We start from the raw sequence: 12,960 nt of genomic DNA, 5'->3' as shown, positions 1-12,960 counted from the left end.
AACAGGATATGTGGTGAGTTGAGGTTAGCGCTATAGACTAAATAGGATCCGTATGATGATTATGTGCTGTCAACTCCTGTTGAATTATTTGAAACATGCATCTGCTTCAGTGTTCTTAGTCAGTGGAATATTCTAATAGTTGTGGGTTTAGTGAATGTTATTCTTTTCACCGGCTTGGGTTTCCATGTACGTTTTTAACCTCGAACCCCCCGGCATAGTAATCCTCCATGTCAATGCGGTGTGTGTGTGTGTCAATGTGTTTGTGTCCGTGTGTGTGTTTGTGTGTGCATTCCTGCATGTGTATGTGTGTATGTGTGTTCCCGTACCCTTGTAGGTGTGTGTGTGTGTGTTTACAGCACTCTGCTTCAGAAGGTAAACCCCTGCTTCCTGCTATTCTGGTTACAGGGACTGATCATAATCTAAGTGGAAACATGGAGTATGCTTGAGCGCAAGGCTGTCACTAGAACAAAGCTCTCTCCTTTTCTCTCTCTGGCACACACACACACACACACTAACGGACACACACACACACTACAATGGTTGTTAGGAACCCTTGTAGGCAGGGAGGGAGGGGGAAACATTGGCTTCTGTCTGCAGTACAGTGGTTATCTATTTGGTGACATCATCTGTATCCACTATCCTGTTTGCCGTTCTGCTTTCCTCAGTTCAGTTCCATTACCCATCACACAGTCATATTCTGGCTTCCTCTGCATGACTATCATCACCACCTCTGAAATGATTAACACTTCGTCTTCAGCAGTAGACACCAGGAAAAAGTATGCATTCATGTAATTGTAAGAAATTAAGCAATATCTTTATTTTTCTCCTGACTTCATGGCTATTGGTAGAATGAATGATTTGCTCAATGTTGTAGAATAGCAACAAAAAAAATGACGATTTCTTCTGCAATTTTTTTAGCTTGAGATGCATGTGATATTTAAGCAATAAGGCCCGAGGAGGTGTGGTATACGGCAAATATACCACGGCTAAGGGCTGTCCTAACACGGAGTGCCTGGACACAGCCCTTAGCAGTGGTATATTGTTCATATACCACAAACCCCTGAGGTGCCTTATTGCTATTATAAACTGGTTACCAACATGATTAGAACAGTAAAAAAATGTTAAAAAATGTGTCATACCCATGATATACAGTCTGATATACCACGGCTTTCAGCCAATCAACATTCAGGGCTCAAACCACCCAGTTTAAAATGCCAGCTATACCTCTTTGTAGCTAGTGGGAAACTGGCAGAGAGAAAGGGAAAGAGAATGGTGACTGGGGAGAGAGAAACAGAGGAAGTGGCCCTGTTCAAGTTGCGGACTGCTTACAGACTGTTTTGATGGTCTGAGACTCATTCTCAGTGGATTTCTCTGCACAGCCCAAATCACGACAGGAACAGAATGTACACAAGCCCCCTCATTTCATTATCTTTTGGTGCTGGCACGGCGGTCAGGGCCGAAGTGACACTGCTGCCTCGGATTGATGACCAATGGGACTGTATAGCCTTTACTTACTGCTATTCTGCCCCGACACACACACAAACACACACATATGCATTCACATGCACGTCCGCACACACTCACATACATGCGCACATCTACGCACAAATATACATACTCATGAACATAGAGTGACACTGTTCCTTGCGAAACAGTGTGCATAAACACACGAGGTATTTATGAGAAAGAAAGAGAGAATATTTCATTTCCATTATTTCTCCCTCACCTCATCCCTCTTTCCACTATTTATTATGATTAATTTTGTTGACTGTCCATCCCTCTCTCTTTCTCTCTCTCTCTCTCCATCTCTCTTTATCGGTTTCTGTGCGGCCCACTCCATTCTGACCTCAGCGGGGCTGTGTTGGCCTGCCTGCCGGCCCCTGTGTTGTGATGGGTGACAGCTTGCCCCTGCACACCCTGCGTATCTGCTCTGATGACATTACACCACTCTGGAGCTATAAGGTGTGAGCAACAGGGGGAGAACACTGTGCACTGTCTGGAGATAAGAAGCCAAGATGGTGGTGTGTGTGTGTGTGTGTGTGTGTGTGTGTGTGTGTGTGTGTGTGTGTGTGTGTGTGTGTGTGTGTGTGTGTGTGTGTGTGTGTGTGTGTGTGTGTGTGTGTGTGTGTGTGTGTGTGTGTGTGTGTGTGTGTGTGTTGAGTGACAGGGATATCACCACTGCAAGTGCTGGGAGTTCATGAACATGATAATGGGAATTTTTGAAATGGTGAATAAAACTGACTAAAACCTATTTTTTGATCATTCTAAAATAGCATACAGCAAAAATGTATATTACAATGTTGACTAATAAAGACCCTCCACTTATTCTGTTGAGAGCAAAGAATAAGAGCACACCTTTTGACTTCAATTATGAAATATTTTGACCATTAGTGTTATCCCCATATTTAATCTCTCATCATAGACGACACTTAAAAATACGTCAAATAAGGACTCAAAATTCGAACAATCCCTTGAAAAAAAAAAGAGCCAGACAATCACAAACGACCGTGTAGTCTGCTGTTGACGTGGTTCTAGTGGCTGCCTAGGACCGTAAAATGGGGCGAGACCCGCGAAAGACAGACAACTGCTACTGTCCCTCAAAAAGCAGGCCACTTTGATGTATCATGTCACATGCTCACGGGTTCAAGTTCGTCCAATGTGTGTGCTTCATTGCTAGAAAGCAAGGTGCTATATATGGACGTATAGAGACACTGTTCAACTTGATTTCATTATTTTCGTTTATTTTCTACACTAGATAAACAGCTGTTTGTTGTTCTTTTTTCAGTTCTTTTTTTCAGTTTGACATCAGATGACAGGCTATCGGGTCAAATAACAATGGGCTATTTATATTTTATTATATAGGCCTAGGCTTATTTTTTAAATGAATTTACATTTGGTTTCCATTATTTAAACTTCTATACGAAGTAGGCATATACGTAATAATTTGTCATTATTACCATATTGTAATAATTATTGTGTCGTCATGTGTAATTACACAATATGAATAATTGGCCTGTTGTTAGAAATATAAGCCTAGATGTATGCATATCTGAAGTAAATGTTGTTTTGCCTTCATACCTGCTCATGGAATGCGCCAGACTCAATGTTAGCCTACTGGTTGAACCTCAGATCCAGAAATTATAATTCAACACAACTTGACATTTCATACACAAAGAACAATTTCCTATTTCTCTGTTTGATACAAATGTCCATGAATGTAATGAGTGGATGTCAATTTGAAATAGGCAACCTTTGTTATAACGAGGGGAAACATGATATAAGGATATAAACACAATCCAAATAAAATGCAATAGAAATAAAACGTGTCGTTATTATTTTATCACTTAGGCCTACAGCTGTAGCGAGTAATCATGTGTTCCTCCTGGTTGCATAATTAAAACAGAAAAATATGACTATACTCAAACACGTCTGGTATGAGGCATTTAAAATATCATCGTAAATTTCAACTGGAGACAATAAAATCCTGTATGTCACACGGGCAGAATCGAGACATTCAGGGCCTAGCACGGTGTGTAAAAAAAAAAAACCCGGCTATAATTAGCCTTAAGTCTCCAGTCTCCACACAAGGCCGAGCGGAGTAGAGCAGGCGAGGTAGGTTTAATGTACAATTTAAAGTGTGTAGTTTATGCGTTCCTTGCCAGGCTTCTCGGGTTATCCGTAGGTCGTCGGGCACAGACGTTTCCCCTTGGTCTGAAATCACACTAGTCCTTTATTCCACCCTTTTGCTCTGCGTTCCAAAACTGCTGGAGCGCGCGCTTGGGTGTGTTTAATATTAAACGTTTTTCTGTGCAAAACGTCTGGATTAATAACCACGCGATTTCAAGACTTTTGCCATAACCGTGCTGCAGAGTAAAATCTTGAATGTACCATTTTTCTTGATTTGGCCCTTGAAAGCACGCGGTTCTAATATACGGTCAGCTATGTGTACAGGGTGTCCAACTTGAAAATATTTGTGTATTATAAAATGACCTATAGAAATATTGTGGTATAGGCCATTGTGTGTTTTTACGTAAATAGTTCACCTGAGAAAAGCTGGTGGACTATTTAAGGATTTGCCTTTGACAATGTGGGTTTCAGAGAAGAGGCAATGGCGTCCATGGGGTTTTCTTTTTTCTTCTAAAAGACAAGTGTTGGACCTCGAGCCTTTCACTAGTTTGACTGTCAAACAGAGCCTGCGTCTATGTGGACTCTTAATTAGAAACAGATGGCGCTTTGAGGTCGAGCCTTGTAACCAACTGTGAGCTGAAACACAGCGGTTTTCCATTGAGCTGACTGAGCTGGTCACCCAGCCATACAGGTGCACAGTCCCCGGGGCCGTAGTGGGCCGCCGCGTTGTGTCCCTCTCCACGGTGTGCCCTCTCTCCCCTCACCCCTGCCCCCCCTTCTCGGGGTAAAATGGAAACGAACATGAGTTGACTTATTCTGAAAAAGTGCGCACAGTCCAGGGTGACGCGTGCGTGACACCACTGTTTCAGGGGCATGGTAAAACTGAAGGACTGCTGTTAAACGAGTCTCCTCTCACCTATTTGTTCCATTTACAGTAGAACCACGACGCTGTTTGGAAATGCTATCGGTTTGATTCAATCAAATATGCTTGGCTACTTTACACAGAATAAGCAACAACAAAAAACTAAACTAATAGGCCAACTGGTAGGCTTATTGCACCTTCTCGTTTATTAGTGAAATCCAATACATTTGATATGTTTTAATCTCAGACGTTTGTCAATGTTAAAAAAATCTGTCATAATAGCTATCATTATTAACCGTTGTTATTGTAGCATATGATGTGGTATTCATAATTAATTAGACCATCTGTTTATTTTGGGTGGTTGTTATCAGCTAATATAATGTTGATTAAGATGTATTTTTATTTGATCGCTGTGCGTTAGGGCTACGGTATTCCAATTCGCGCATAGGCTATACTTTCTATATATTTTTTTTAAAATATCGTTCATTTTTTTATTTTAGTGCCATCTTTAAATATTGTATTTAGGATAGTGTGTAGAATAAGCTATTTGAGGAATTGTAAATTGGTATTAGAGAATCGAACTATGGTTAACACTGAGCGAGCTGATCTTTCCTCTCTCTCTCCTTGGCTCGCGGGTCAGTGGAGTTGAGATCTCTGGGCCCCAGGCTTTGGCATGAGACAGCAGAAGACAGTGTATACAGCACGCGCGGTGATCCGACTGTTGTTCCTATACTTTTCCGGTACACAAATACCGGAAAAGTATAGGACTACTCAATTAACTTGGTTTGAAAAAAACATCTTTTTGAAAAACGAAATGAGTTCTTATCGTTTGTCACTAATTTAGTTAAATGGCCTTACACGTTCTTGTTAGTCTGCTGCACAAATGGACATATTCAATTCTGTTTATCAGTTGGTGATTGACGAATTATTTGTCGTTGAACTTTGACCCCCATGTCTTTAAATCCTCGTTAAAACTTCCTGGTGTCAGTGTGTCTCTTTCTGATATTTCACTGAAAATGGCATCGAAGTTAAGCAAATCTCTACAAAGTAGTTACAATTCGAAATAAATTACGTCACTGGATATGATTTTACCTTTATAGCCAAGGCAACATATGGCACAGATGGCATTGTTAAGATGCTGATATAAAATTGTAGGTATTTTCCACTGAGTGATGCTTGTGTGTGAGGAAAATATAAATATATAGCTGATAGGAAAGTACGCATTGGTAATGTATCACTCAATCATCAGGAGATCAACAAAGGAGCGGAAGTTCACATAGGGATAATGCATTTTAATATATGTATCTAAACATGTATTTTAAATAGCCTACTGTCCAAACGCTCACCAGAAAGATATTCTCTATTTGTAGTCAACTTCTGTTCAATTAAAACGGATATTGAAATTGTGTTGTTTTAACGAGCTAAATATAAAAAGAATGTAGAACACAGTCACTTTTGTTTTTGGTATTTGACCCAAAGAGATGTGGGAGAGAGTGTGAGAAGGGAAGGATGCGTGCTGATGCGCATGTGAAGCTCTGCATTTCAGGAATGTAGCGGAACGTTTCAGGAAAAGGGGAGAATATTGAGGGGATAGTGAAATCAGTGGGGAAAAAGTGTCCAAATAAACAAAGTTTTGCCAAATGTACAATGTGGAATCCCCTATATAGCATTACACGTGTAGGCTTTCAAATCAATAGGCCTAACTTTAGGCCATGTCAAAATCAATACGTTTTCTTAGAAACCTTATAAGGAATAAAACGGGATTGTTATCTGTAAAGAAATGAACATAGGCGTACTTAATGTACAACTCTTAGTCACACACACACACACAAGTAATAACATCGATATATATATATAGTCCTATCTCATATAATAGTACAAGTAGGCCTATAGTAGTACTGGTGGTAGTAGTAGTAGTAGTAGTTGTAGTAGTAGTAGTAGCAGTAGTAGCAGTAGCAGGAGTAGTATTAGCGGTAGTAGGTCAATCTGTTGTAGTAGTGCGGTATACCTATAGGCTAAATTAGTAGCCTAGTGTGTTTTAGTAAGTAGTAACAAGAAGAAGAAAAAACTACGGATAATAATCTGTGTACAATAGCGATTGAATAATAATAATAACACAAATAATATTAATATAAATATGGATCATAGTATTAATAATGATATTGATAAATGGTATTATCATTATGCATTTTAAAAACTGATTTATTTTAACGGTTGCCCTATACAAATGAACAAAATAAAGTGTGCCCAACTGGGCACCAACTCAGGACATGTTAATAAGGATAATGATTTGAGGGCAACCGATGTGCATGCTATTCTGTTGCTACTTTTAGGAACTGGGCACAAATATTTTTATGGCACACTTTGTTATTTCATTTCTCCAGCTCTAGGATATTTGTGGTAGCATTCGTCGCAGTTCACGTTCCAACTGCGCAGTGGGGTCCAAGAGTGGAAAGAAATCCTAAATTGTGGAGTCAGGAGTGTTCCTGAGTACACACACAGCACACTCTCTTTCTCCTGCCATGCCTTGCTTTCTCCTGCTGTATTGTTGATGGTGCTCCGGCGGCCGACATCCTCCCCATTGACCCCCGTCTCCCTCTCTGCCTTTTCCGTCCCATGAAAAATGATTCCAGCGCTCTGATTGAATTTTATTCCTTCCTGACCTGGCCCGTTCTGTAAGGGTGCCATCAATCTTGGGACTAACACGACGTTTGTTTATAACTTGGGAAAGGATGTAATGACTTTAAGTTTTATGAGGCTGATTACAGCTATTCGACGGTGGGAGATAATGGGGCCTACAGAGCTGCATTTCATTCCGTTTTTCTAGGCCAAAGCGTTGCTCAATTAAACACTATTATTTTTGCTAAACAGTTGATTTTTGTACTGCATTGTGATTCTGTTGTCAACGTTATTGTTGCTGCTGTGTGATTCATAATCTATTCTATGTAGACACGATGTATACAGGATACATCGGGAAGATACCGTTTACATACCGTTTGCTCATTGGCAAGACTTCTTGCAGATGCCTACATTCTAAATTCTGCAGTTCTACATCGTTTATACGTTGGCCAGACATCAAGATTATATTCTGGTGTTTCGTCGACGTCTTCCAAATGTGAAAACGCTATCCAAACTGCATTCCCATACGCAACTTGATACGTCGGCCAATGGAGTGCGTGTTTACTGGGTATAGGTCTCGCTATTATTATGAGTTTTGTTTTGATGCTTTTGTTGAAGTTGTTTATATTGTAAAAGGAAATATCTATAGCTAGCCTATACCTTTTTTTTGTCAAGGTAATGTTGTTATCAGCCCACACGATCAGTTAGACTAGTCATACGGCGTATAGACGTACATTGTTCCATTTATTGCAACCTCCAGGCCTATGGTTGTGCCCAGAGGATACACGACACGCTGCCATGCTCATATGATCATATCCCGTTTGACCCTCTAGCCCCAAGGGCCTCCTTGATAATAGTTACCCCTCATCCGCTTGAACATAACATCAAGTCAACCAACGCTATTACATTAGTATTAGACTAACGCAAAGTTAACAGTCAAATAATTGACTGTTAACTTTGCGCTTAACATAACCTATAGCCGTGGAAATTCTAAGCAAATTTAAAGCGCTTTGTTGACCCTATCTAGGCAATTAGTAGCTAAATCAACCACATTAACCAAAAATATCTAATACATGCTTGAACTTTGAAAACATCCGTTGCGCTCTGGTAGCCTTTAGCATTAGTTGTTTTGGCAATTGAAAATAGTGTGCAAAAGGATTACCAAAATAATAGTAATATTATAATTATCATGATTAATATTATTATTAGTGGAGATCTTTTTATTCCTGGAATTTGAGAATAGGCAAACACTTTACGCAGAGTAGCCCTTGTTTACGCATAGGCCTACTTTACGCACAGGCCTACCGTCGCACTGGCATAATCATTTGCAAAACCGTAATAAACTGAAGATGTAATTTATAACAGTATTCAAATGGTGGGATAAAAGTCTAAGAGAAATACATGGATTTATGCACAACATGTTTCTCCTCATGTCGAATTCAACAAATGAATCGAATTTACTTCAACCATGCATCATATCATGCTGTTCCCAAGGGTCTAAATTTAGGCAGTGGAACATGTTTCTGTCATTTGAAAATGTGACAACAAGGAAAATATGTCCCTTCATTAACCAGTCGAGGCAAACCGGCTGTCTGAAAAAAAAAATATATATAATAATAATTTACCTGACAATTAAAATAGGCCTATTTACGAATTTCTCCATTTTTAAAGAAGATTCAAATTAGGTGAGACCCTTGTGATTTGTTTAACTATAAATACAAAACAAAAGCCACATAGGAAACAATACCTTGCGCACGCGCTTTAGGATGAGTTTGGCTCTCATCTCCTAATGGAGATAAATGTTCAAGTTGGAGTCATCTTTATAGGTCGCAGTCCCCAAACCATCGTGTGCCTACAAGGACTAGCTTTGGCATGCGTGGTATGATATTAATTAAGCGTTGGAATGTGACTGTAAACACACGTGGCTATTCAAAACAAGTCAGTTTTGCTGTGTGGACTACTAGCCTGCATCGATGAACTGTTATGAGGCCAGAGGCCCCCAGGTCAAGATGTTGACAGATCGTCCGTGTCTGACAAGAGAAGAGCTGTGTCACTTTAAATATGAAGCAAAACAATCATCTAAATGCACTGCCACTTCAAGTCATCATCAACACATATGATAAATATGTCTGTTTGTTTATGCAGTTGACATCTTGGAGAATTTCTACGCACATAACATTCAATTGTTTTTTGGTCATCATAACAAAAACTGACTCGATCGAGTTGCGTTGAAATTCAACGTTTTGGAAATAAATGTTTTCCTATTCTAGAAAGATTCCATGCTAATTTGGGTAATTATTAATTCTTCAAATCGACCTCGATTTTGTTGACAAGCCTAAACGAACTGACCAAACTCTGTGATTACAATTATACATTGTCTGTGAAAATGTATAGTGAGAATGGTAACCTAACCTGTCAAAAAAAAGGCTGTGATTTAAAATCTGATTTATCAATCGCTGCCAGTGATCCCACGTCGATAGGTTTGAAACAGGATGAAAAATAGCTTACAGCTTAAAAGTCTGTGAGAAATAAGGTCTGGTTAAATTACACAAACTGTCAAAAAAATATCAGTGTTGAGAATGCCATATAGTCTATAAGAAATCAGGCGCAGCTTTAACTCAAATAAAATGGCAATTTATTAAACAAACAATGCAATTCCTTCAGAATACTTTTCAACAAAAGAAGAAACTTTGAAAGAGTACGACGATATACAAGTTCCGCTTTTTATAATGGAACATATTTGGACAATTAAGGCATTTCAATTTAGAAACACTTTTTTGGTGTTTGGTCCATAATATCCGGCAGTTTAGAAATAAATTACTATATGCAATTTACACGTAATAATATGTCCATGAAAGACTGGCATATTCTTATCTTTAAAACATGTCACAAAAGCGAGAAGAGACTTACGTGTTATTAGCCGTAACACTGTTCTTTACAAACCAAGATCATGTCTTTTTTAATCTGTCCATTATTTGTGTTCTGTTTCGTTTTAGTCCATCGTCGTGGCAGGTGGTGGGTAAAACGACTCACGATATTTTTTATGAAGAAGATCAATACAATGAAAAAGAATTTGGTCAGAACTTGCTGCAGTCATAGACGAAAGCTCCTGACGTGCGATAGATGGATTGGCTAGGGGGAAAGGACATTTGACAGCTGTTATTCCCGTTCACTGGAGAATTATTCAAGCCAATTCTTTGAGATTCGAACATCTCACGCACGGAGTGGAAGTTCTGCTGCTGGGCTGGGTAGGTCGCCCCGATGTGGCCCAGGTCCCCTGCCTGGTTGAGGTACCATGAGGGAAGCCGCCCTTGGTGGGGATGGTGGCCCTCCTGCCCAGTGTTTAGATTGCCGTGGGCCAGAGGGGAGGAGGTGGTCGTGATGGAGTAATCTGGCAACGTTTCATCCACGGTGGTAGTCGGAGCTAGGTGGCTAGATCTATCCCCGGCGTATAAACTCATGGCTTGCATATTACAATGGTAGCTAGCATTCGAGGTAGTGGAGATAGAGTTTTGGTTACAGGGTGAGCTATAGACTGACGTCTGGTTCGGTGAATAGTTCAGGGACAAAGACGGTGTTATACCTGTCCTGGACGAGGCGATGAGGGACGGGGCAAGCTCTGTGGCATCCTGTGGGGACCCCCGGAGGGAAGTCATGATGTTGTCCACACTGAAGCCCTGGGCCTGGCTGTGCTGGTGATGCTGCTGCTGCTGCTGCTCGGAGCTCTCCATGCCGATGGACCTGTTGGACGGGATGCTGTGGGGGCTGCCGTTGCTGGACATGCTGCTGCTGCTGCTGTCGGGACTCTCGACTTTGGGCACAGTGCTCAGGGAGGGCGAGGCGGCCTGTGGGGGTGTCGCGTTCCCGTTCTCTGTCTTAATATCCTGGATCCGGACTGGCTGGGAGCCCTGCACGGGCTGCTCCGTGTCCCGGCCCTGTCTAGACGGCGTCTCCTTAGCACCCCGGTCATCCTTGTCTTTCATTGCGTCTTTCTTCTTGAACCGTCGCCTCCTCCTCAAGAAGCTGCCGTTCTCGAACATGTTGTATGAGTCCGGGTCCAGGGTCCAGTAGCTCCCCTTGCCAGGCTTTTTGTCATCACGGGGAACTTTGACAAAACACTCGTTGAGAGAGAGATTGTGCCTGATGCTGTTCTGCCAGCCCTGTTTGTTGTCTCGGTAGAACGGGAACCTCTCCATGATAAACTGATAAATCCCGTTCAGGGTCACCTTCTTGTCAGGCGAGTTCTGGATAGCCATAGTAATGAGCGCAATGTAACTGTACGGGGGTTTCACCATATCCTTCGGCTGGGGCTGCGGGGTATACGGTCCATAGGCTCGCGCCATGCTGGCCGGGTACTGATCGTGGGCCGCGTGAGAGTACATACTCATAGGGGCCGGCATCCCGGTGTATCCTCCACCGGCGGCGGCCCGGTAGTAGCTTTGGTCGCTACTAATGTAAGGCACGACGCCCAGAGAGTTGGGGCTCGAGACGGAGTAGCGCGCCTGCATGTCTTCTCCCCACAGCTCAACTATGCTCCTGCCTAAAACGAACTTCCCAAAGTATGCAGACGGAGAGCTCCACTTTTTCTTTCTGAAAAGTTGAGGCGCTCAAAGCAGGAGTTCCTGTCTTGTCACTTGACAAATAATAATATCAGGAATGCAATGTACCAGGTCTTAATAGGATTTAAGCGGTTTCCATCTCAGTGTGCTGAGGCGCGCATTGAAAAACGTATGAACTTTGGGCATCCGTCACTACAGAATACTTTTGCGCTGTTAACTTCTTTCCCCCTTTTTGCTGCCAGTATGCTCCTCCCAAAGAGAATCCGAGCTGTCCAATTGTAGGTCAGGCAGTGCAGAGTGAGCAGCACTGGATCGGGCTCCTGGCCACACACACGTCTTTAGAAAAACGAGAGGAGGTGTAACTCCCAGCCCACTCCGACAAAGACAGGACTTCAGCAGTGAGCACGCTGATTGCTCACGTACAAAATCAGATTATGGACTCGATTTAGTTATTGCAGAATATTTCCATACACGAGCAAACACATTGTTGAGACCACCAGGTGGAATGATACATAATAAATATCAATGTATTTTGTACATTAATTAACTACTGTATGGGATTACAGGCCTAGATTTTTATTTAAGCATACTAATGTGCTATTAATGATTAGGACAGTTGGCGATTGTGTGAACCATAGTGATCCTATTCAATTCCATATTCTATGATGTGGCCTAATTAACACATGAATTACTGGGCTATTACAATAATGTTTCGAAAGAGTTTTCACTTAGAATGTGACATTGTGATATTCATTACGAAATAAATGGAGAATAAACACTCCATCACCTCCGTTTGGGTGAATGAGTCCATTCAAATCTCCAGCCGAACATCTGTTTTCAAATAAGCAATAAATACGCGTTAAGAGGAGGAAATAATCCCTAGTGTTTGTCTCCTGCTGTTTAGCATCTTATTGCGAAGCTTTATTAAGGCGGTATGTTAGTTAAAAGTCTCAATCAACACGCGTGGTCGCATCAAAGCTCCACAGAGCGCTCCTCATTCCGTTCAGTGGGCGGTATGTGAGATCTCATTAAGGCAGAATTAAAGCTAGTTTGGCCGGAGAAAGGGTCAAGTTTCGAAAGTTAGCGCTAAGTGAGAAGCAGATTGAACAGAAGAACCAAATGGCGTGATCAGACAGCTAATTGTGTCATTCTTGTGGTCAAAATGTGTGAATATTAACGGGATAAGGGCATTGTAATGTAGGCTAGACAAGATAAACTATATTGGGCATACCGTTAGTTTTTGTTGCATGGGAAAGCTCCTATATACTTGCTCAGTGAATACATAGTTGATTA

At 41.4% G+C, this 12,960-nt stretch overlaps 1 protein-coding gene across 1 annotated transcript; it reads right to left on the bottom strand.

Annotated features, from left to right (window-relative positions):
* Positions 1–9,726: 9,726 nt before the first annotated feature.
* LOC106599742 (forkhead box C1-A) lies at positions 9,727–11,971 on the bottom strand. Its single transcript, XM_014191042.3, has one exon. It carries the CDS (start codon positions 11,614–11,616, stop codon positions 10,186–10,188), a length of 1,431 nt encoding a protein of 476 aa, XP_014046517.1. The 5' UTR covers positions 11,617–11,971; the 3' UTR covers positions 9,727–10,185.
* Between the last annotated feature and the right edge of the window lie 989 nt (positions 11,972–12,960).

Source organism: Salmo salar, chromosome 03 (genome assembly GCF_965601325.2).
Source record: "Salmo salar chromosome 03, fSalSal1, whole genome shotgun sequence".
Taxonomy (NCBI): domain Eukaryota; kingdom Metazoa; phylum Chordata; class Actinopteri; order Salmoniformes; family Salmonidae; genus Salmo; species Salmo salar.
Note: the sequence above shows the minus strand (reverse complement) of the source record. Positions and strands in the feature narration are given on the sequence as shown.